The sequence below is a fragment of the Talpa occidentalis genome, unplaced genomic scaffold (genome assembly GCF_014898055.3).
Source record: "Talpa occidentalis isolate TD23 unplaced genomic scaffold, MPIMG_talOcc4v2.1 talOcc4.7, whole genome shotgun sequence".
In the NCBI taxonomy this organism is placed as follows: Eukaryota; Metazoa; Chordata; class Mammalia; order Eulipotyphla; family Talpidae; genus Talpa; species Talpa occidentalis.
In genome coordinates, this window is record NW_023605083.1 from 92,664,816 (window position 1) to 92,690,372 (window position 25,557).

The 25,557-nt window shown below is 43.7% G+C and overlaps 1 protein-coding gene across 1 annotated transcript in view; it reads right to left on the reverse strand.

The window, feature by feature from the left end:
• Nucleotides 1-25,557, reverse strand: part of LOC119232047 (phosphoinositide 3-kinase regulatory subunit 5) — a 137,477-nt gene that overhangs the window by 45,335 nt on the left and 66,585 nt on the right. The window contains exon 18 of the mRNA XM_037493932.2: nucleotides 12,682-12,801. Within this exon, the coding sequence (XP_037349829.2) occupies nucleotides 12,682-12,801 (120 nt within the window). The remainder of the gene's footprint in view (nucleotides 1-12,681; nucleotides 12,802-25,557) is intronic.

The following is a 25,557-nucleotide window of genomic DNA, read 5'->3' on the forward strand; positions in this document are numbered from 1 at the left end:
TAGAGCAACAAACCTGACAACAACTGAAAAGCAGAGGAACTCTGAAAAATTCCAAGAGCTTGTTCTTTGGAGAAAAAAATTCATACCTAAGAAAGCTAAGAGAGAGACAGAGAGAGAGAGAGAGAGAGAGAGCAATGAGACAATATTAGAAATGACAAATATCACATATATATATTTGTAGTGAAAAAGAAAATCCGAACCCTTCATGTCATATATACATATGTACATATGTATAATACAAAAATCATACGTAATTTTTTAGGAAAACAAAAACTACCCAAAAGGCTCCAGAAAAGTTAGAGAAGTTTCTTATATTATTAATCAGTGAGGAAATAGAGAAAATAATCTGGCTCAGACAGTTCCTCTGATAAGTTCTTTCAACCCTCAGAGGAAAGAAAATGTCTATGTTATTTGAAATATTCCAAAGTGCAAAAAAGAAGGAAAGAGTCTCTTGATACCAAAATCTAGTAAAGATAGCTTAAAAAAAAACTTGAAGATAACTTCACACCTATTGGGATGGCTATTTTAAATAGAAAAACAACAAGTGTTGGTGAGCGTGTGGCAAAATTAGAGCGCTGTTCCATTGCTGGCTGGAATTATAAATGGTGCCGCTCCTGTCAAAAACAATATGGTGATTTCTCAACTCTGGCTCTGGTGAGTTCTCTCACCCTCCCGTGCTTCTGACTGTGCCCATTGCTTGTATAAATAAATCTTTGGAAAAAAAGAAGTTAAACATTATTACCATAGACCCAGAAATTCCACTTCTAGGTAAATATGTAAAAGAATTCAACATAGATTCTGTAAGAGATACTTGCATAGCAATGTTCATAGCAGCATTATTCTAAATAGCCAAATGATAGAAATAATTCAGATGTTTATCAGCTGATAAAGTGGATAAGAAAATGTGTCATATACAGAAAAAGGAAAATTATTCAGTCTGAAAGAGGAAAGAGATTTTTTTTTAATTTTTATTTATTTTTGCATAGGAGAACTGGGGTGTAGGCCAGAGGTGCAGGGTGTGAGAGGATTCACCAAAGACGGAGTGGGGAGCAGAACAGGCAGATCTACTGAAATACACTGCTGAGGGGAGCAGAGGGCGAGTCAGAAGAGGTCTGCTGTGCCATGTGGGTAGCTCCGTGGCTGGGGCTCGAACCCAGGCTGTAGTGGTGACAACACTGAGCCCTAACCCCTAAGTTACCAGGGAGGCTCAAAAAAGGAAAAAAATTCTGATACATGCTATAACATAGATGAACTTTGGAAACATCAGGTTAAGAGAAATAATGTTACTGGGCAACCCCAAAGGGAAATGGGATGGCTTGGGTGTGAGTCCTCACTCAAGTGCTTAATAAAACTCAGGACAAGACCAAAGGATAAGCACACAGAGAAAGGTTAGTAAAAGGTTTGTTTACAAGGGAAATGAGGAGAGGGGGAGCACAGAGAAAGGGATTAATTGGTCAACAGTCCTACCAGTAATACTATCTGAGCTGGGACCCTGGATGCATGCTAAAGGCAGGCAAAACCAAGACCCCTACAGGCCCATATACTTATGTTCAGCTTTATACCAAGCATGGCTGCATAACTCCACACTTCGTTCCCAGCAATCCCTGCTTCAAGAAGTGAAGAGTCATGGGAGTTGTAGTCCTCCGGCACCTGGGATCTCTGTGGCATGAGGGTGGAGGTGGAGTCCTTAAAAGGTTAGTGGGTGGACTTCATTCAGAACATACTGTTCCCCCAACAAGTAGAAAGACACAAAAGAACACATACTATATGATTCCACTTATCTAAAATAGGCAAATTCATAGAGACAGAAAGTATAATGGAGGTTACCAGGAGCTGTGGGGGGTAGAAAGAATGGGAGCTATTGTTTAATGGATACAGAATTTCTGTTTGGAGTGATGAAGAAAATTTTGGAAATGAATACCCAATTTTGAATATGAATAGCCCTGATGATCCAACAGCACAGTGAATGTATTTATTGTGCTCTTTAATATTAATATTAATCTTATGGGTAAGGCACATTTTTGTTATTATTTTCAGTGTCTAGTTCAGCAGCCTGCAAGTCTTGGGGTTCAAGCAAGTGAGTTCTCATATCTGGGCAGGTGGATCAAGTAAATACAAGTGAGTCAGTGAATTTTATACTACAAATGGTTAAAATGGTAAATAGGTAATAAAAAAAATAGACCAGGATCACCATAAGTATAGATGTAATATTTTAAAATTATTATCAATTCATTGAATTCAACAAATCAAAATAAAGCACTATGAATAATTTTAGCCTTTGATGATCATAGAAATGAGTATCTCTCTGTGATACGATGGGCAAAAGTTAGAAAAAATAAAATAACATTCAAGGTAGGTGAGGATTTGAAAAAAATTTCTCTATCTTACTCATTTGGTGAGAATGGAAATTGGTATAGCTTTTCAGGAAGGCACCTGAGCAATTGGTATAAAATTTTTAAAAGTGAGTAATTTTTGCCCAAGCAAATCCAGTTACAGGAATTTATTGTAAGGAAATAATTGCACAGATAAATAAAGAGTATGTGCAACAATAATCATAAAAGCTGTCTATAATGGAAAAAAAACAGGAGAACCTTAAAGACCCAACTATAGAGTATCAAGTGAATCTGAGTAATCTGGGTAGTAGAGTAGTATGCAGTCATAAAAATGTCTATCTAGGGCCTCCCCGGTGGCGCAGTGGTTGAATGCTGGGTTGCGAAGCTGCCCGCAGCCTCTGCTGTGTCAGTTTGATCCCTGGCCACTGGGTGAGGGTCCCACATGGCGCACAGACCTCTCCTGCTGCCCGCTGCTCCTCTCAGCAGTGTGCTTCATCAGTCTACCTGTTCTCTTCTCCGGTCTGGCTCTGGTGAATTCTCTCACCCTCCCATGCTTCTGACTGTACCCAATGCTTGTATAAATAAATAAATAAATCTTTTTTTTTTAAAAAAAAGTATCTACATCTACTGAATTAAAAATAATTATGTCTATCTATATTTACTGAATTAAAAATAATTGTCAGAATTGTGCATTTTAAACATTAGGTAATAAAACAGCTAACATTTCTAATACATTAATTTTGTAAAGCATGTTTCTAAATTTGCATATATGCATTAAAAAGGTCAGGAAAACTGAACATGAAAATGTGACACTGGAGATTCTAGTTCTGGCTAAAACGGAATAAGTCCACTCCACTATAGTTCTCCTCCTGAATACAGCTAACTACTCTAGATAATATGTATGGACTAGCTATCTGAGAATTCTAGAAAGTAAATGGTAGCAGATACAATGGAGAAGGAAACAAGTACCTGAAGTAAGAAAATTTGGCAATGAGTTTTCTGCTTTTCCCACCTATGTTGTACCTTGGCCCAAACACAAAGGCAACCTAAAACACAGAAGTACACACCGAGGGCAGGCAGAAATAGCTACAGGAAAAGCCTTTTTATCTTATCTGAGGAACAAAAAAGTAAAAGGCTCCCTAAGATTTACAAAGTTGGGGCAATTCCCCTTTTCTTTTCCATTTTCTCCTGTGATAGCCCCCAGGCAGTCCTTCAATAGTTACAACAGCAACAGTGATGGTGGCCATGCCAGTGCCTAAAATTTGGAGGAAAGAGAATTCTTCTATCTGGCTATAAGAACTATGGACCGTAAGACATGGGAAGAATCCTATTGCTTTTTTTTTTTCTGTATCAAGGAAAAAAAACCAAAAATAGCAAACAGAAAATGAATAATAAAATGGTAAATCTAAATAAAAGCAAATTAATTACATTAGATATAAATGGTCTGAACACACCATTAAAAAACAGATATTTAGGGTCTCCCTGGTGACACAGCGGTTGAGCACTGGGCTGCGAGGCTGCCTGCAGTCTCTGTAGCACCGGTTTGATCACCGGCCGCTGGGCAAGGGTCCTGCATGGCACGCAGACCTCTCCTGCTGCACCCACTGCTCCCCTCAGCAGTGTACTTTGGTCCTCCTGCCTGTTCTGTTTCCGGCTCTGGCTCTGGTGAATTCTCTTGCCCTCCCATGCTTCTGACTGTGCCCAGTGCTTGTATAAATAAATAAGTAAATAAATCTTTGGAAAACAACAACAACAACAAACCCCAGACATTTAAAAAACAGACATTTTCTTTAAACTTTTTAATTTTAAATTAAAAAAACGGAACCAACTATGCTGTCCACCATAAATTCATTTCAAATATAGCAATATAGATATGCTAAAAACAAAAGAAAAATTATTACGGAAACACTAACCAAAAAAAAACTGACTTGACTATATTAAAATGAGACAAAATAGATTTCAGAGCAAGTAAAATTACCAGGAATAAAGAACAACATTTCCTAATGATTAAAGGGTCCATGCATGAAGAAGCTATAACAATCTTAAACTTGTAAGCACCTAATAGCAGGGCTTCAAAAATACAGGAAGGAAAAACTAAGCAAACAATTCCACAATTATAGTTAGAGATATTTAATAGCTCCCTCAGGAATTGCTAGAACTAGCAAATGAAAAGCCAGCAAGAATAGAGAAAAACTGAATACTACCAAGCAAGTGAGTTTACTAACATTTATAGATTACTACGTATAGCATGAAGTGCGCTATAACTTCTTTTCACATGTACATGAAACATTTACCAAGATCAAACATTCCATGGGGCATAAAATAAGCCTTAGCAAATTTACAATATTGAAATCATACTAAGTAGATTATCTGTACACAATAAGATTATACTTGAAATCAGCAAACACAATGATAACTAGAAAATCCCCAAACACTTGGATATTAAACAATAATCCATGAGCTCAGAAAATCAAAGAGGGAACACTCTCCAGCTTTGTATGTGCCTAGCATTAGCCCGATAAAGAAACTATACAAAGATGGTACAAGGGAAGAAAAAAAAAATGATATCCCTTTTGAACACATATGGAAAACTTCTCAACAAAATATAGCAAATCACGTCAAACATTATATAAGAAGAATAACACACAATCACCTCCTGGGGCCTATTCCAGGAGTTAAGGCTGCTTCCATCTTTGAAAGTCAGTCAGTGTGAGCTATCACACAGAGACTAAAAAAGAAAAACCACACATATGTGATCCTAACAATTATTACAGTAAAAATTTTTGACAAATTTCAATACTCATTCATGATAACAATGTAGAACAAATTAGGAATAAAAGGGAACTTTAATAATCAGATAAAGGGCAGCAACCAAAAACCCCATTGATAAAAGAGTATCTCCTAAAAGACTAGGAAAAGACAAGTATATCTATCCTCAACATTCCTATTTAACATGTTACAAGTTCTAACCAATATAAAAAGGAACAAAAGAAAAAAAGAAAGGGAAAGAGGTATATATATATATATATATGAAAGGAAATAAAATTTCAAATAAAATTTGAAAATAATATGACCCAATTTTCAGGTGATAAATCTACTTAGAAAACCCCAAAGAATCTACAAAAATTCTCCTAAAACAATAAGGAATTTAGCGAGGTCATAGGATATGAGGTTAATATACAATACCAGACTTTACAAAAAAAAAAAAAAGAATACTGCTTGTATCTTCCAAAACACAAGATTATTTTATAAAGTTCTCCCGGTTTTGTTTTTTTTTTTTTAAAGGTTTTTCTTTATACCAGAACCGGGGTATAGGCCAGATGTGTGGGAGGGTGAGAGGATTCACCAGAGACAGAGCTGGGAACAGAACAGGCAGACTGACTGAAATACACTGCTGAGGGGAGCAGCAGGCGAGTCAGGAGAGGTCTGCTGCGCCATGTGGGACGCATGCCGGTGGCCGGGATGGAACTGGCGCTGCAGAGGCTGTGGACAGCTTCACAGCGCTGAGCGCAACTGCCTGCGCCACCAGGGAAGGCCCTCTCCTGGTTTTATAAAACCAGATCACGTACACGTACACGAAAGACACATGCTGTCCCTGGGGATACCCTGAGGAACTGGGGTGGGAAGGTGCCTGACATTTCAATATACAGTTCACCTTTGAACAACAGGAGTTTGAACTGCAGGATCCACTATACGCAGACTTTTTTTTTTAATCCACCAACTGCACATATTGGTTGAGTGAATTCAGAAATGTGGAACCTGCAGATATGAAGGACCAGCGATAAGTAGGCAGATTTTGACTGCATAGGGGGTCTGTGCCCCTGCCCTCCCAAACCCCTGCCCACCCCGAGGTTCCAGGAACTTGGTTTTACCATTACATTTTTTGTGCATGCTTTGTATATTCTAAATACAAATATGCCTCCATATCCAATCACCATTTTATAGGTAACACAGGACTTGCTGATACACACTAATTCCAGGATACAACTTCCAGACCCAGAACAACTCTACAGAACAAACGCTCTGTTATCTTGATTGCAAGGAAGATGGGGTGGTGGTAAGGGCATATGGGAAGTTAAATGGAGGGGGCCCATTATGAGTGAAAGCTGTTGGGCCTTCATAGATTTCGGCTTAGAACCAGCACGGGGTAACTTCTGCTGCATTCTCTTGCAGCTAATTTTCGTACATTTCTACTCCTTCTGATGACTTAATATTATGTTTGACATTATTTTTATTAGGTGGCATATGGTACCCAAAAGAGGAACACTGACATAAAGGTAAGTTGTGAAGCTGAATGGCATTAGAACACAGCCATGGCAAAATAGGGGTGAGGGAGAGACAATAAAGCTATTAAAATAATTGCTCTTGTCTCCCTTCCCAGCTCTCAAGACTGCTGAGCTGTGAGGCGGATGAACTAGGATGTGAAGGATCGAGCTCAAGTTTCAGTTCCCACCTCCCCATGTGTGACCCTCTCTCCATCTTTGTGAGGTGTGCACTCAGGTCACATGTCAGCTATGTCACGGCACCATGACATCTGATGAAACACCAGCGTGGAGGTCACCAACCCAGAACTCCACTAAGAGAGCACTGTGCCATGCCTTCACACTATCTCTAAAAATGCTGGATGGTACAATGTTGTAGGTCAGAGTAGATCTCCACCTCTGAATGAGCTATGAAGATTCAAAATGCATCGTGGGCATTTGGGTTGTTTCCAAATTTTACCTATTATAAATAGTGCTGCAATAAACATAGGGGTACAGATGGTCTTCTGAATCAATGTTTTTGCGTCCTTTGGGTAGATAGATCCCTAGGAGTAGAATTGCTGGGTCATATGGTAGCTCCATTTTTAGTAGACTGAGGAGCTAGAAGGAATTATGCTCAGTGAGATATGTCAGAAAGAAAAAGAAAAATATCAGATGGTTTCTCTTATAGGAGGAATATAAGGGAACCAAATAAGACATAAATGTAAAAAAATAATACCAATACAAAACACAACAAAACAAAAACAGACAATTAGAAACCAGAGACATCCTGCAGGCGAGGAGGAGGGAGAGGCAGCAGAGGGAGGGAGGGAGGAGCACAGGGGACTGAGGTGATGGTGCACGGGTGCCTTGGGGAAGGAAATTCTATGGGGACTACACCCGAGGGAGGTGGGGGGGAAGCAAATATTGTTTAAAAATGAACAATGATGTAAAAAAAAATTTTAGAAAGAACATTAAAAAAAAAATGCATCGCGGGTGCAATGGTGGTGGGAGAACTACGGGACTATAACCTGAGGGGAGAAGACAAATACTATCCCAAAATTAACAAGGATGTAAGAAAATAAATAAATAAATTTAATTTTTTTAAAAAGAAAATTCAAAATGAAAATCTGGCCCTGAATGAAGACTGGCTGCCTTCGGGTGGTTCCTACACTAGGGGGACAGGTGGAAAGTGGCAACACTGCGGTCAGAGTTACCACACAGGTGGACAGGTCCCAACCCCATATCCAGTGGTGGTGGGGGAGGGGCTAAGAGAAGCTTCTCAAAGGGGACCCAGAAAGTTAAGTTCCCAAGTTACCCTCTTTTAACTGCGTGTTTGTGGAGAATGATGGTAGTGACAACTGCTTCAGCCCCATGGCACCTGTTGGGTCCAAGTCACCAGCCTCTCTTGCTTTGCTTACTGCAGTGCCCCCAGTGGGTCACTGTTCTCTTCTACCATCCAGTCTCTGATTAAAGCCCTCCAATGGCATCTCTTAGGTCCTCACTCTGCCCAAGAATTCCTCTCCAGCTTCGCCTCTTCCCCTTCTCCCTCTGGTTTGCCATCCTCTCACCTCATGCGTGTCTTTTTGTATGGCTTCAATTTGCCAAGTCCAGACCTACCTCAGGGCCTTTGCATACCTCTGCCTTTCCCTCAGTTTTCCCCACAGTATAAAGGTCTCATTTTAAATGTCACCTCCTTACAGCGATCTATTCTCATCACTCTAATAGCTTACCTGGCAGTGATCTAGCACGTCTTTTATTTTATTCTTATCATTTATCAGTATTGGAAATTGTCCTGTGTATGATTGGTTTTCTTGGCAACTGTATCAATTGTGAGTACACCAAACCCTGGGTTCTGTTGTGTCTTATTCACTATAGCATTTCCATCATCTAGGGAAGTTTTGGCCATTCAGTAGAAAATGAATAAATTTTTTTGACAAATATTTGATGAGTGAACAAAGGTAAAGTGTCTTTCCAAAAGTCACTAGGCCATTGAATGATGAAACTAGGCCTAGAGCTCAGATCTCAACCTGGGTGTGTGGCCACCTCCTTAGCCTTAACATCCCTTCTTCCATGCTTTCAAAGCTCAGAGCATCCACTGCCCTAGTGAAATAAAATGAATGCTCAGCCTCAAAGGAGAAGAAATCATGAGATGCAAACCAAAAGAGGATCACATGTGTCAGGAGTTACTGTGTAAAGCTGAGGGTGTTCTGGATTGATTTTTAATTGAAAACAAAATTCTACAAAGTTTAAACTAATAGTCATTATCAGAAAGCTTCATTCATTCATTCATTCGCTCATTCTGTCACTTACTCACGAAGCATTCTTCAGTGCTCAACTATCTTTGTGCAGGTGCTGGGCATGCTTTGTGAGGGCCCCCTTGCTTCTCCACAAGGGACCTCTGTAATCTATTTCCTGTCCTTTGGGGCTGCTGACCGCACCAGTGTGGGGGAGAGCCTTGGTGGGGGGCAAAGTTGCTCTGAGACAGGAAATGGAAACAAGCAGAACTCAGGTCATTCTTAAAATGCATCAACACCTCATTTGTCTTTACTCCAGGAATGGGATGAATTTCTTAGGAAATAAAGCTTGCCTGTTTAAGCTCTAGAATACGCCTCTGAAGGTTTTCTCAACCCCCTGCACCACCAGAGAGGCCCTAAATATTTTTTAAATTGAGATGACATTAGAATCTTCTCCATTGGGTTGCCACCATAGGGCACCCAGCACCAAATCACCCATAGTCTACCACCATAGTCCACTGTGCTTCCTTCCCTCTTTCTTACTCCTTCCCCAACCCCTCTCCCCTCTAGATGCTTCATTTCTATAGTCAGCTTTCAAGGGCTGGCTTTTAAGCTTGTCTTTATCTAACCCTTAGTTTGGTCTCTCTATATTCCACATATTAGTGATATCATTTGGTATTTATCTTTCTCCTTCTGACTTATTGCACCTAGCATTATCCTTTCTAACTCTATCCATGTTGCTGCAAATTCATGAGTTTATCTTTTTTGATTGCTCAGTAAAATTCCACTGTGTATGCATATCCATCAGTTCTAGTGGGTATGTATTAAGGATGGAAAGGACAGAGAACACACACAATAATTAAATTGTATTTTTGAAGTGATACTTCAATAAGTTTTTTTAAAGACTTCTCTTTTAGATGCTGATGTAAGAAGCCCATAAGACTGGGAAGGGGAATGTTGAGTTCCAGAGCTGGGGGTAGAATTTTTAAAAGGGTAATGGGAGGGCCTCCCTGGTGGCACAGGCAGTTGAGCACAGCGTTGTGAAGCTGTCCGCAGCCTCTGCAGGCTGGGTTTGATCCTGGCCAGCCAGGGAGATAGCCACATGGCACGGCAGACCTCTCCTCTCTCGCCCACTGCTCCCTTCAGCAGTATGTTTGGTCTGTCTGCCAGTTCTGTTCCCCAATCTGTCTCTGGTGGGTCCTCTCACCCTCCTGCACATCTGGCTTGTACCCTGGTTTTTGTATGCATGAATAAATAAATCTTTTTTTAAAAAAAAATGTGATGGGAGGTTTCACTGAAAAGGTATAACTGAATAGAAACCTGCAGGAGGAAATCAGCAAGACAGGTGAACTCTACAAGAAACACAGTCCCAGGAAAGGCATCACTGGGGCCAAGCTCTGAAGTGAGAGGTGGCTGAGACTTTCAAGTGTGGCAGGAATGTAATAGCACGGGAACAGTGGGAGGGTGTTGAGAGATAATCCTCCATGGTTTGTGTTTGTGCACGCCTTGAGAACTTTTGTTCCATATCACCTCTTCAAGAATATTTGTATTGTGAACAGCCTCAGAAGAGAGAGCTAGTGTCTTCCTTCAGGGCAGAGGGCTGTTTTATTTGCTGTCTGGTATAGTAGAGGCAGCGTCTTCAGCCAGATCAAAGGTTGGGCAAGTTTGCTTATAATAGCCCATTGTGGAAACTGGAGTTTCCTAAGTTCAGGGCTATGATACACAGCCTCTGCTGTCCCCATGACATTTGGGGGGCAAGGGGAAACCAAAAGCTTAACATTCATGCTAGTTGTTGTGCTTTGAGTAACACATCTAGAATCTGGTGTTTTCTGAAACTGTGGCAGGCTAACTTGGTTGTTACAAGTAGAATGAAATCTCACACCCTTCCAACTTCTTGACAGATATGAGACCCACGACAAAGAATCACGAATGAATTGGAATTCAGAGGGCATTCTTAAAAAACAGAACATTCACAAGGAACACTCCCTTGGCAGGTACAAACACACAGCTAGCCCCTACCTTGGAGGGAAATAACTCCAGGACCAGAGGTGGTTCAGCGAGGTGCAGCAGGAGGAAGCAGACAAGGTTGTGGGGAGGCCTGTTTGCAGCAGCTGCTACCCACAGGTGGTGCAAGATAACTTGGGAAAGACTTTAGTCCTTGGGGAAGGACAGAAGAAAGCAGGATTTAGAGGAGGATATGAGAGGACCTGGCCCAGAGTCAGTGTTTCAACAATGAAGAACCCAGCTTCTGATGAACCCTGCCCAACCCAGCACCCTAACCCCCATTCTTGGATCCTAGCCCACGCTGTGCAGACAAAAGAACTTGCCACCCAAACTTCCCTGTGGCCATCCCTTCCAGACTAAAACTGGGAAGAAAAGATAGAGTTTCCCAGGACTGCCCCCCTGCATCCTATCTCTCCTCAACCTTAAAACTCATCACCAGGCCCACTTGGGCTTCCGAGATTCCCAGGGGCCGGGTAGATGAGGGCTCAGCTTCCCTGGCCAGCCTGTTTCCGCTATTGTGTCTGCCATTGACGGGGAAGGAAACACCTGGATGTGAGAGAAGCAGTCTGGTGGGGGCAACGAGGGAGGGAAGCATTGTTCCCCGAGGCAGGGAGCCTGGGAGGAATCTAATGAGGCTCAAAAACAGACTGGGAGTCCCGGGGCCAGATGGAGATGCATGCAGCCTGGCATTCACGTCTACCACGTTATCTGAGCTTGGCCCTGGTGAGAGGTTGGGCAGTAAAGTGGCTAAGCAGATCGATCACATTTGATACTGGGCTGCCTGGTGCCAAGGCTCTCTGTTGCCATGGCGACTTGGGCTATTTGCTTAAAACATTTGTGCCTCAGCTGCTCTGTTTTTAAAGGAGCCCTTATAGCACATACTTCACAGTAACCCCGTGAGGGGACTAAATGAGACGAAATTCAAAATCCACTTAGAACTGAAATAAGAAATGGAACCGACATGCCTATGCCTGTACATCCTTAGCAGTCAGATGGAATCTCTGGCAGCTCTCTCTCTTCCTCCCGGCTTTCCTACCCACTTTCCCACTCTTGGGTTTGTGCACTTTGTTCTGCTCACTGGGATGCCTGTCACCTCACCTCTGCATACAAACCTTCTCCCAGGCTCAGGTGCCATCTTCTGCCAAGTCCTCCCTGATCCTGCACCTAATGGCGTTTCCCCTGTGCACTCACCTTGCCTCCCTGAGGGCAGGCACACCAAAATTTCCATGTTAGTTACTCACAGTGTCTCAACCCCTCAATCACGTGGTCAGCTTCTCAAGAATGGAGATCTGGTCAGACCCTGGCCGCCCATGCGGAAGATGGTCAATCCAGATCAGCACGACAATCACCAACTTCCTCAGATGATGTCCCCAAAAGGGAGCACCCTAGGAACCCAGAAGATTCTCTCTGAGTCCTGTGCCTTGCTACCTACTCTGAAATCTTTGGCAAGATGCTGTATCTCTCTAAACCTCAGTCTTCTGACCTATGAAATGGGCATTAAGATTCATTCACCTTACCTCCAATTGCTCCTGAGAATCTAATGGGAGAGTGAGTATACTCTGCAGCACTAGGCATGTTTGATTAGTCCTATTATTATTGGCATTTATAGGATATAGAGAAGAAAGAGATTTCTCACAGAGTCCCATGTCCTTCCCGCTTTTGAAAATGAATTATCTTAATTTGGCAGTGACTCTAGTGGCCCCCACATCAAGATAACCCTCCTCAGAAGGACGAGCCTTGGGTTCCAAAGAGCTAGGGGTGTCTCGCCGCCCCCTGCCCCCACGGGCTCCCCTTCCAGCATCCCTCCACATGTTCTGCTCAGATCTACCTCTCCCAACTCCCTCCCAGTCCCAGCCAGCACAGTACCTTAGCTTGACTGCTGCAGCTCAGCTCCCAGATTAGATCTTCATAGTCCTGCCCAGGGGGGCGATCAGTCCCAAGAACCCAGGGTCTTAGAGAAGCTGAGCAGCTGTGCCGTCTCCGGATCTGCAGAGAAAAGCCTAGTGTCACATTGGCCTGTCCCCTCCTCTTCCTTTCCCTTCCCCATGGCTCTCAAAGCTCCTCCCAGAACACATCCTGCCATGAGGTTGCTTTCTAAAGAAGCATCTGTGGTCATCTATGGTCACTGGAGTTTCTTTATTCCAACCAGGCAGGAGGGGCACCTCCATAGGGCCCCTCTCTGGTGCTAATTTGCTAATTTCCTAGTAATGCTGGGAGACTTGACCTCTCTCCTGAACTCACCAACTGTCCCTGCCCCCCACCCTGACATTGTCAGCCAGAGTGCTCTCAAGCACCTCCAACTCAATGTGTAAAAAATACGCTCATCATTTCCCCTTCTGCACCCACTTCTCTGTTTTTTACCTCAGAAGCAAAAACCTGGTCTTCATGCTCAACACCTCCCTTTCATTCTGGTTACACTAACCAGCACCAAGTCCTCTCAATATCTCACGAATCAACCCCCTTTTTTCCATCTGCACACCATCACTGCTTCATGAAGCCACTGATGTCTTTCTCCTGAAGTACTGCATCTGTCTGACATCTACCTCTAATCTTCCCTCCTCTTCTCAGTCAAAGCTCTCATTCTGATGGTGAAACACAATTCTGATAATATTATACTTGTTACAACCTTCAGTGCCTCCCTATTTCCTTCAAGAAAATGACCAAAATCCTTGGAGTGACTTGCAAGGCCCTTCTTGATCTAGTACTTCCTTACTCTCCAAACTCAGGCTGTGTTTCCTCACTCTAACCCCTCTCTGACATTCTCAACAATCACAGTTCCTCTACAATCCTCTACAATCCTGTGTAGGATTCTTTTCCCAACGCTTCTTCTGGCTCACCCCTAGTTATCCTCTGTTCAACAGAGAAGAGCAAAAAACAAGTCAGGGAAGCAGGAGGAAAAGTGGAGTGTTTCCAAAGCTGGGGGCAGAGAGAGAGTCCAGGAGAAGAGGACAGCCAAGAGCATCAAAGATAGCTTCTTAGAGAAGTTGAGCAGCTGTGCCGTCTCCAGACTGCAGCTGTGCCATTCCAGCCTTGCCTTTTTTCTCAATGCAACTAGCAGACAGCAGAACCAGGGAAGCAGTACTGTGAAAGCACATCACCGCCAAATGACACGTTTGCTATTTTGTCAGTCTTTCTTCTACTTACATTTTGAAGCCAAACAATTATGAAGAACTTCAAGGCATTTTTAGACCTTTGAAATGCTCACAGATCCTAAGTTCTCCTCCTGCCTGACCTAATCGGTCTGGATATAGACAGATCGCTGGTGACACTATTTGAACACCTGGATTCAGCTGTACCTGAAGCCCTGACCCCTTGATCTACTAAAGTTGTTCCACTATGTGACCCAATACACTCCCTCCTTTTTGATAAAGCCTGTTTGTGTTGGGTTTCTGTCACTTGTCACAGAAGGAGAAGTTGCTGGTCTTTTACCACAACAGCTTGAATGGTTTTGTTCCATTCCTTATTTTTATAGAACAGACCACTTGAAAACAGAAAAATCCATAAATTTAGATCATTTACTCTATGATTCTGTCTCCTTCTTTCTCCCATAAGTACTTTTCTGACTCCCTCCCCATCCTGCCTCTTGTGACTTGAATCACATTCTATCTTGCATCTTTGTATGAGAGTTCTCAGGTCACATGTCTGCTTCGTCCCCCACTCCACCCACAATAAGTTCTGGGAAAGGAGAGGCTAGATCTTATAATCCACCCATCACAGGGTAACAAAATATTAAGAGAATACTTGGCTTGTTAAACGAAGCAAATGAATGAATGGTTGAGTGAATGGGTGAATGAAATGAGTAATTCCAGGACATAATAAAGGGACCGAAAACTCAGCCTGTACAGGTTCAGGACTCAGCAGCAGTCGAGCAATGTGGCCAGTGAGGGCAGCTCCCTATCTTTATCAGTTCTGGTCTAACTGAATCGGAAATCACAAGCTGACACTGACTTTGCGGGGCTGCATTGCTGCTCCTCTTATCAGCTGCTATCTTGTAACTACATGGACTGTGGTACAACTGGTGACTGTGGACAGCCCTAGAGCTGTCCCCTGCAAGGAGGAACTAAAGGGCCTTCATTTTTGAAGACGCATAGTGAATGGCCAGCCAGAACAGGAGAGAGCCAGGGGGAGGTAGACAGCAGAAAGACGGAGGCCCCCCTACCTACCCACTGTTCACCACCCATATCATCACCCAGGCGGGGCAGCACTGCTTCTTTGACCCATTCCAGCCGTGCCTTCTTTCTCAATGCTGTCCCTAGAGTTTGTTTAATCTGGGTTTTCCAGGCTGTGCTGTTGTCAGGTTTCTCATCTGCACCATTTCCCAGAAACAGCCCCTGTCCTCCCCTCCTTCAGCAAGGCCATATGGGCCATCAGCATCAGAACTGAGAGTTAGGGCTTTATTTATTTATTTATTTTCTAGAACTGTGAGGTTATTTTATTGAATATATATAGCCAGTGGTGCAAGAACAAGTATTTTTATTTTTTTTTAAATTTTTTTTAGGGCTGTCTATATTTATTGCTCTAGTTCCCACATTACCTGGTCAGTCAGTGGAAGCAAAGTTACCCTCCAGAGACCAATGCCCAAGATTCAGAAGCAGAAGTCTCATCTATTGCCACCCACCTCTATCAACCAGCCAGGGGACTTTACTCCCTGCTGAAGCCGTTGGTGCAGCCATGATAGCTTCTTCTCAGACTCCTCCATCTCAGCCTAGGCCTCTCACCTGTCAACTACAAAGTAACTAACTTTCCTGCAGACAATCTGTTATTTCTGTTCCAGTTCCTCCTCTTTCCTATAGACTCTTTTATTCAGAAAAATACCTTTTATCCATTTTTTTGTCTCTTACAAGGCAATTTGGATCTTTAAACAAAAATTAAACCTTCTTGCAATTGTGGTGTCAGAAGGGACCCATGTTGGGGGCTGGAGGACCAGAACACTGAAGTCAGGTAAGAATGATTTGCTTTAGATATGAGAAACCCAGGTTACCTGTACCCTCATTCCAGTGCCACTTTCTGTGGGAGTTGCCTTTAGGATTATCTAACATCTCACGGAGAGTTCATCATCTCTTAGAGTTTTCTATGAAATCCATTCAGAAAATCTTTTTTTTTTTTTTAAAGATTTATTTATTTATACAAGCACTGGGTACAGTCAGAAGTGCGGGAGGGTGAGAGAATTCACCAGAGCCAGAGCGGGGAGCAGAGCAGGCAGAAGGACTGAAGTACACTGCTGAGGGGAGCAGCGGGCGGCAGGAGAGGTCTGCGCGCCACGTGGGACCCTCCTCCGGTGGCTGGGGAGCAGCCGGGGATCGAACCGGTGCTGCAGAGGCTGCGGGCAGCTTCGCAACCCAGCGCTCAACCACTGCGCCACCGGGGAGGCCCTCCACTCAGAAAATCTTAACAAGCAACATAGATTTTGCAGATTGTATCGGGGAGATGGTAAAAGAGTGTACATTATACATCTCTTAACAAACTATTTAAAAACCCTCCACGGATATTTCTCAAGTTCATGTGTCCCTCCTCTCTGCCAAGTAACTCTGGAGTGTTTTTTTTCTTTTCTTTGATCTCCATAAGTGACCCTAACTCACTAACTCCTAGCTCCTCCTACCTAGAATTTTTCACTGACATCTAGTAACCCTCCTGGAGTTGCCTTCAGAACACTTCAGCTCCATTCTAATGCTTACCTCCTTTTTCTACCCCAAACTCATTAACAACATCCAAAAAACAAATGGTTCTCTGGCTGCTAGAACCCTCCAATTACAAAAATGGTAGACTAGAGTTTAAGGTTCATATTCCAAGAGGCAGGACTTGAACCAGGAGATGCCCAGTGCAGGGTGTTGCAGGGAAGACATGCAGGCTGAGCCAGGCCGGTCCCCAGTCATGCTCCTTAGCTCTCAACTCCCCTGCAGAAGGCCAAGGCTGTGGCACGGCTGGTACCCACCTGTGGGGCTCCTCTGCTTCCAATGAACCCCCTCAGCCCTCACACCCATGGCCCAGGGAAGCAGGGGCAGCAGAACAATGTCAAGGACTTCCCAGGCACTTCCTCAGGGTAAGCACTTGCAGATGAGGACTAATAGGACGATAGGTAATGACAGAGGTTAAGAGCAGAAAATGAAGGAAAGAGGTACCACAAGATCAGAAACTGGCATCACAAGACCAGAAACCGGAGGTGGTGGTAGAAATGATTAACGTAGTCATTAAACTAGTGATAAGAATGAAAGCCCTCAGGGACAACTGCACAGCAAGTATCAGATGGTATAGGAGTACCCCAAGGTGCAGACCAGAGGTGGGGATAAGGAGATTGAAGGCCATTGTAGAGAACCTACCTAGTCACACCCTAGAAGTAATTTATCCAACAACAATTAACAATTCCACAAAGGAATGAGCCCCTCCCAAAGAGAAAAACCCTGTATCAGTACAATTTCTGCACTAGCAAGATGCAGCTCTCCTCCCAAGGCTGTCTGCCTGTGGCTGTGCAGGCCTCTCTTTTAACAAACCTGTCCCTTCCAGGGGCCGCTCTTTCTGCCCACTTGTGTCGATGCAAGCATCTTTTACTTTCCTTTCCCTTTTTATAATACATCTGCCCTTTTGGATAACTAAACATCTCCACCTTGTGGGGAGACTGCCTCACAAGGCCAGAACCTGGACGTGGGGCAAAAAGGGGGGCTGTGCCACGGAAAAGGGAGTTCTGGAGAAACTTTTCTCAGAGGTAACCCAAGAACCCAGCTTTCTGACCCCAACACCTCCCCAAACCGACATTGTAAAAGGCAGCAGATTTATGCTTTCTATCCATCCACTTACCCTTTCAGCCATTCTAATTTGGGGGGAGGAGGAAGGGAGTTTACTTTTCAATATCATCAACTTTAAAAAAAAATTAGCATTTAAAAAAATTTCTCGAGCCACTCATAAATACCTTGTCATTGTAAAACTCCTCAACATATAGCAGCATACAGAGTTAAAGGGAGCGCTCCCCCACCCCTTTCCAGTTTTTTTCTTCCCCCACCCAAAGATAAGCGCTGCTGATAGATCGGGGTGACTTGTGCAGATTGTTCTTTGACTTACTTCATCGGAGATCATTATACATAAGGATCAACCGCACTATTTCTGAAACTGGGGCCCCACAGTGTGGGCTGTGGGGCAAGATCGGCTCTCTTACCCACTGCTGGCTAAGTCTCAGGAGCAGTTGGAAAAGCCCAAGAGTTTCCCACACACCCCTTCAGCTTGGAAAAAAGGGGCGTTTTCCGCAGCCACCCCACCCCCCAGGAGTTGCTGCCTGTGGTAGCACCTTCCCTGCAGCCAGCCAGGTTTGAGCTCCAAGCCTGAGGAGGAGTTTCCCTGCTGGATGCCCAGAGCACTGTCTCCTCTTGGTAGCACCCAGGCTGTCCTGCAGGAAGCCCAAGGGAGGTCTGGAGCAGCTGGGTCTTGATGGGCTGGGGCTTGATGGTGGCCTGGCTAGCCTGTTTATAGTTGGCACTGGGATGATAGAATGGACCAATGAGATTCAAGCTAAATGGACCAATGGTGTTCATCAACTCCTTAGTTAATTCTTCAGCTTCAAATGGGCTGATTGGTTCTAAAGTGGTCCAATCGGTCACTTAGAATTGAAAATGATCCAATCAGGTCGGTATCAACTAAGGTGGGGGACCTCAGCAAAGGATATAAGGCCAGTAAGGAGCTTAAGACTCACACACTCTGACACTGGCCCTGGCCTCCAAAAAAGAAAGAAGCATCCAGCAGCCGACCTCTGAAGAGAGAAGCCTAATAAGAGCTTCGCAGCAAACTGGCAGCTGCTTCTCCCAATGGTGCTGCTGCTGACACCACCTGAAAGGAGCACCAAAGGCCCCAGGTCTGGTGTCTCAAGAGAAATGGTTCTTGATGGTGTGTGCCAGCAACTCACAAAGAACTGTAACACTGGTGATGCTGCCTCCACTGCTGTCTGGTCCAGCGTCTGGTGCTGTTCATCCCAACCTTCAGACTGTTGCTGCAGGTTGCAATATCATCTCAGAGACCCCTTCCCTTAACCCCCACTTGCGAGCATCACCAGCTGCAACTGTGAGTTGCATCCTGGCCCTCTGCTTACTGATGTGCCATGAGCTCCAGGCCCTCGTTGGTGGGAGAGCACCATCTTGAATAAGTGGCCTTTTGCCTGAGACTTCTAGACACTGTGGACACTACCTGGGGTGAGATCGCCAGTCACTGGTGGCCTTAAGAAATCCTTGTTTCCACTGTTTGTTAAATAAACCCCATCATTGTTGTTCCCTGAGCCTGTGTGATCTTGCAATTATGCACACAGGTGAAAACCCCCAGACAGCGACCTGTCCTCTATCTCTAGCTGGCCACTGTCCTACTGACTTGCCGTAGTACCCCTATAGCTCTGTTTCATTTTTTTAAATCTAAATGTTTTTTTGGACTAGTAACACATTTACACAGGTCAAGACAGGAAATAAAGAGAAAGGCAGTCATTCCCTCTTCTACGAACAATACTTCAAGGTGAGGAAAACCTTGTGACACCCGCACCCCCCCCAATTCAGGCTTCTCTTCCAAGTGCATCTATCCTGTCTTCCAAATTCCTCAGCATCGTAGGACACCCTGAATCAGGTGAGAGGCTGCCCACCACTGGGCTGATCTTCTCTTACAACCCCTTTCTCAGTCAGCCAGGAGAGGAAGTTCACATGGGCGCTCCTTCTCTGGCCCCAAACCCGTCTCTTTATTTCCCTGATACCTCAGGTTCCACCAGAACAGGATTTTTCTGGAAGAGCTGAGCAGGGGGGGAAGGAGGGGAACAAGTCTGAGGCTTCCCAGTACATGGAAGAGGCTCAGGAGCCATATTCATATAAAATGCCTATCACAGTTGCTGTTTCCTTCTCACAAATGAACTCCCTCCACCAAGAAGAGGGATTGGCTGGCAAGTCTAGATGGCAGGGACATTAGTCAGAAAACAAAAGACCCCATGCAAATTGGGGTCTACACACACACACACACACACACACACACACACACACACACACACACGGGAGACAAGTGATCTGGCTGAGCCCCATCTTAGCACATCTTTAGATCTGTATGTTTTCCTTCTCTCTGGGTCTCGGTTTCCTCATCTATAACCTGAGGGATTGGAGAGTATGTCTGCAAAGCCCTCCACGGCTTTCTCAGTCCCCAGAATGTCAGCTTCTAGGCAATTTCTGGCTCTGGTCTTGGAACCTTGCTGCTACAGTTTTGATTAGAGATGGCTTCTTGATGAGAAGCCATGCAAGGGAGGAGGCTATGATTAAGGGGTGGGATAAAACTGTTCTGCTTCCCTTCCTTCCCTCCCATTTACCTCTCCAAAGGTCTCAGGAGACCCCCTTGGACCAGCTCTTAGGCAGGGAGCCACATTCGCCCCAGGGCTTCCTTCCTATTTCCCCTCAGCAGTGGCAACACTTACCTGGCGCCCTGCCAATCCATTTGGGGCCAGCTTCCCTCTCCTCATCCAACCTGGCCCCCAACTTCTCCACCCCCACCATTCCTACAGACTGAAGAGTGTAGTTTTCATTTTGAAGCCTTCAGAACTCCTTGAGAATTGCATTATAAGGGAGTCATCCCTCCTAGATATCTGTGTGAACTTTGTTTTTCTGGGTCTGTTTCCCCACCACATAAGGGGGGTTGAGGGAGCACCGTAGCATAGCAGTTAAAAGCAGGGTCTTTGAGGCTCAGCTGTCTGAACTTGAATCCTGGCATCCCCTTTTTGCTGCATCTGTGATCTTGGGAAAGTTTCTTCACATCTCTGTCTCAATTTCCCCCTATGTAAATTGGGGCCTGAGCTTACCTACCTCCTGGGGGCAGTTGGGAAACATAAGAGAGCTAACACAAGGATGCAAAGCACAAAGTGCTGGGCACATGTACTGTAAATGCTGTGAAATGTTTGCTGATCTCTCAGCTTGCACTAGCTTGACAGTCAGTAGTGACTCCTTAGTTGGGTTGCAATGACTCAATGTTCCAGCCCTAATTTCTGAAGTTCCCTGAATGGCACTATTTCTTCCCATTCACCCTCTGAAGACAGGGGCAGATGCATATGATTGTTGTAGTTGCTGTTGTTACTGTGACTACAGTCACCTTTCCAGGGACACATACTCATACTTGCCAGGTATTGTGGACTGAGTGTGTGTTCTCCTCAAATTCATATGTTGAACCCTCAGTATTGGTATTAGGAAGTGGGTCTTTTGGGAGGTAATTAAGGGTTAGATGAAGTCATGAGGGTAGAGTCCCCCACGATGGAATTAGTGCCCTTATAAGAAGAAGAGACCAGAGCTTCCTTCACCAGCCGTATGAAGATGCAGAGAGAAGAAGGCTGTCTGCAACCGAAGAAGAGAGACTTGATCAGATACTGAATCTGCCAGCACTTGATCGTCAACTTCCCACCAAGTCCCTAGAACTGGGAAAAATAAATGTTAAGCTGCCTCCTCTGTGGTATTTTGTTACAGCAACCTGAATTGACTAAAACATTGGGACTGTGGTCTGAGCCCAGGACACAGGTGTCCTGCCACGTGAAACAGAGAGAAATGAACCAGCACAGGTGGGGACAGTCTGCCACTGCACTCTTCTCTTCCCCACCAGAGGCAATTTCCTTTCCCCTGGCTTTTTTAGGATTCAGGGAGGAAATAGAGGAATTCAGAGACTTGGGGAAATGAGCGAGTCACTTCTCCCTGAAGAAAACAGAGAATTTCTCAGCCAGGGCAACCATGCCCCAGTGCTGGAGGGTGTGGTGGATGCGATAGTGGGGGAGTGGCATCTGAACCCTGGGCAGGCACCAAGCAAGCACCAAGCAGGCCCATCCTCATGCAAATCCTGTGCTTGCAAAACTGCAGGGGCCAGAAAGCTCCCAATGCGTCTGTTTTCAGAAAGCAGTAGGGATCATAGGTGTTCTCTGCCCTGGCGTTGTAGAAGTCAAGGACCACAGGAAAGGTCTGAAGATAGTGACCAGGCCCCGGAGGAAGCTCCAACGTGCCAGGAGAGAAAAAATTGAGTCAGACTTCATTAAAATTAAAACCATCTGCTCCTGCAAAAGGCACTGTTAAGAGAATGAAAGACAAGCCACTGACTGAAAGAAAATATTGGCCAAAACTATTTGATAAAGGATGGGGATCCAAAACATACAAAGCATTTTATATATGTATATATATTTTATTTTCTTATATTGTTGTTCATTTTTGTACACTATTTAATTTCTCCCTTCATGTGTAGTCCCCATAATTCTCCCACCACCACAGCACCCGTGGCCATCACCAGTCCCTCGTGCTCTTCCCTCCTCTGTTTTGAGCCCTCTCTGTCCCCCTCTCCTGCTGTATGCCTCAGAGCTATGGTTTGCCTGCAAGTTTTGTCTTTTTCCTAATCCTTTGTTCAGTTTCCCTGTATTCCTCCTATAGGAGAGACCATCCTATACAAAGCATTCTTAAAACTCAACAATAAGAAAACAACCAACGCAATTTAAAAAGTGGGCATAAGATCTGAACAGATACCTCACCAAAGAAGATATACACATGGAAAATATACATCAAAACAGACTCCACCTCATCGACATTAGGGAATTAAACAACAGAGATACCACTACCTGCCCACTAGAATTGATGAAACCCAAATCATTGACAACACCAGCAGCTGATGTGGAGCCACACAACCCTCATTCATTACTGGTGAGAATGAAAATGGACACAGCCCCTTTGGAAGGCAGTTTGGCTTTTTTTTTTTTTTTTTTTTTTAAGATTTATTTATTTATTTATACAAGCACTGGGTACAGTGAGAAGCACAGGAGGGTGAGAGAATTCACCAGAGCCAGAGCAGGGAGCAGAACAGGCAGACTGACGAAATACACTGCTGAGGGGAGCAGTGGGTGCGGCAGGAGAGGTCTGCGCATCATGTGGGACCCTCGCCGGTGGCCGGGGATCGAACCGGTGCTGCAGAGGCTGCGGGCAGCTTCGCAGCCCAGCGCTCAATGGCTGCGCCACCAGGGGAGGCCCCAGTTTGGCTTTTTTTTAAATTAAACTAACATACTAATGCACATGATCTAACAATTGTGCTCGCTGGCATTGGGAAAACCCATGTCCTCACTAAAACCCACACACAATTATTTATGGCAGCTTTATTCATAATTGACAAAAAATTGAATCAACCAGGATGCCCTCCAGGAGCTGAATGAATAAACAAACTCTCATGCATCAAAACGGTGGAATATGATTCCGCAACAAAGAGAAATGAAGAAGAAGCAGCAGCAGCCGTGAGGAGACATGGAGGAACCTTAAATGCATGTTGCCAAATGACAGAAGCCAAGCTGAAAAGACTTCAGACTGTATGATTTCAACTATATGACATTCTCGAAAATGTATAACTACGGAGACAGTAAAAAATGAGTGGTTGTCCATCATTTTGTAAAATGATTTCAGTTTCTTTGATATGTATTAGCCTGCCCCAGATTTCCATTTCTTCTGTCAGATTGACAAATTGCATTTCTGAAAAATTTACCCATTTTATCCAAATTGCCAAGTTTATTGATATGCTTATAATATTCTTTTATTATCTTTTTAGGTTCTGTAGGATTGTTAGGGGTGTCCTCTTTTTCATTGGTGATAATGGTCATTTTATTTTCTGTCATCAATCTTGCTAGGAGATTGTCAATATGTTGGTTTTCTAATTCATTGATTTCTGCTCTTGATTCATTAATTTTCTTCTACATTCTTTAGGATGGATCTACTGTTCTGTCTCTAGCTTTTTTGAGATGGAAATATAAAGTTGATCTTTAGTTTTTGCTCTGTTCTAAGAAACGATTTTTATGACAATAAATTTCCTCCTAAGAATTGCTAGCATCCAAGGAGTTTCAAAATTATATATTCACAATCAACCAGCTCAATATATTTTCTAGTTTCCATTTTCTAGTTTCCATTTGTACCTCTTTTTTGACCCCTGGATTATTTAGAAATGCAGAGCTTAATTTCCCTCAGTTGGGATTTTATAGTAATATCTGTTTCATTTATAATTGATTTACATTGTAGTCGGAAAATGTACTCTTTGATTTTAATCATATGAAAGTTGATATTCTATTTGTACCTGGAAATAATGTGATTCTGTTTGTTCTTGGGCACCATGTTCTACTTCAATGAATTCAGATTTGTTGATTGTGTTGTATAGGTCCTCTGTATTGCTACTGATACGTGTTTTTTGTTTTTTATTTATTTATATTTTAAATATTTATTTATTTATGCATACAAGTGCTGGGGTGTAGGCCAGAGGTACGGGGTAAGGGGGGGGCTGGTGAGAGGATTCATCAGAGACAGAGTGGGAAGTAGAACAGGTGGATCCACCAAAATACACTGCTGAGGGGAGCAGCAGGTAAGACAGGAGAGATCTGCTGCGCCATGTGGTTCACCTCCCTGACTGACCAGGGAATCGAACTTGTGCTGCAATGGCTGGTGACAGCTTGACAGTGCTGTCTTTAACCCCTGTGCCACCAGGGAGGCCCACTACTGATATGTGTTGATCTATTTGTTTTATCAGCTGTTGAGAAAGATTTGTTACAGTCCTTCAATATAGTTGTGGAGAATTTAATTCTGTCCATTTTTTGCTTGATAGGTTGTTATTGGATACACACAAATTTAATTATGCTATTTTTGGTTGGATTGCCCTTTTGATTTTTACAAAACATCCCTTTTTATCTTTTATAATACTTCTTACCTTAAAATCTTAGTCTGGTATTAGTGTAACAGCACCAGCTTTGGAGGTTAGGTTTGCATGGTATTTTCCTCCATCCTTTTCCTTTCAATATGTCTATGTTCTTTTTTTTTTTTTTTAAGATTTATTTAGTTAGTTATAAAAGAACCGGGGTACAGGCCAGATGCGCAGGAGGGTGAGAGGATTCACCAGAGACAGAGCGGGGAACAGAACAGGCAGACTGACGAAATACACTGCTGAGGGGAGCAGCGGGCAAGACAGGAGAGGTCTGCCACTCCATGTGAGACCCTCGCCGGCTGGCTGGGATTGAACTGGTGCTGCAGAGGCTGCTGACAGCCTCACAGCGTGGTGCTCAACTGCCTGCGCCACCAGGGGAGGCCCCAATATGTCTGTGTTCTTATATTTAAAGATTGTCTCCTATGAGCATGTTAACACACACACACACACACACACACACACCCCTCATTGGATAATTCTAGGTATAGAACTCTAGGTTGACAGTTAATTTTCTTCAGCACTTTAAAGATGTCATTTCATTGTCTTCTAGCTTCTATTGTTTCTATTGAGAAGGGGGCTCTCAGTTTAATTGCTGAGCCCCAAAAATCCTGATGATTTTTTTATTACCTCCCCCCACCCAGGAACTTGACAATGAGGGGTGTGTGTGTGTGTTTGTGTGTTTAAACAAAACTCCAGATTTTTATTGGGATTTCATTAGTTTTCCCATGAATTTTCTCTTTCTATTACAGGATCCAATCAAGGCACTATATTTTGTTTAGTTTTCAGGTTTCCTAAGTCCCCTTTGGTCTGTGAGAGCTGCTCAGATTACCCTGTAGAATGTCCCACAATCTGAATTTATCTGACATTTTCCTCATGATTAGACTAGGATTACGGGATTTTGCAAAGACTATCAGATGTGAATCTTACTTCGGTTCTATGGGAAATATCAAACTAGTTGTTAATTGTCACACAGGAAATAGCAATATAGTCATCAAATATAGGAAAAAATCAAATTTTATTGGACAATAATATTAAATTCCATTTAAATCTTGTAAT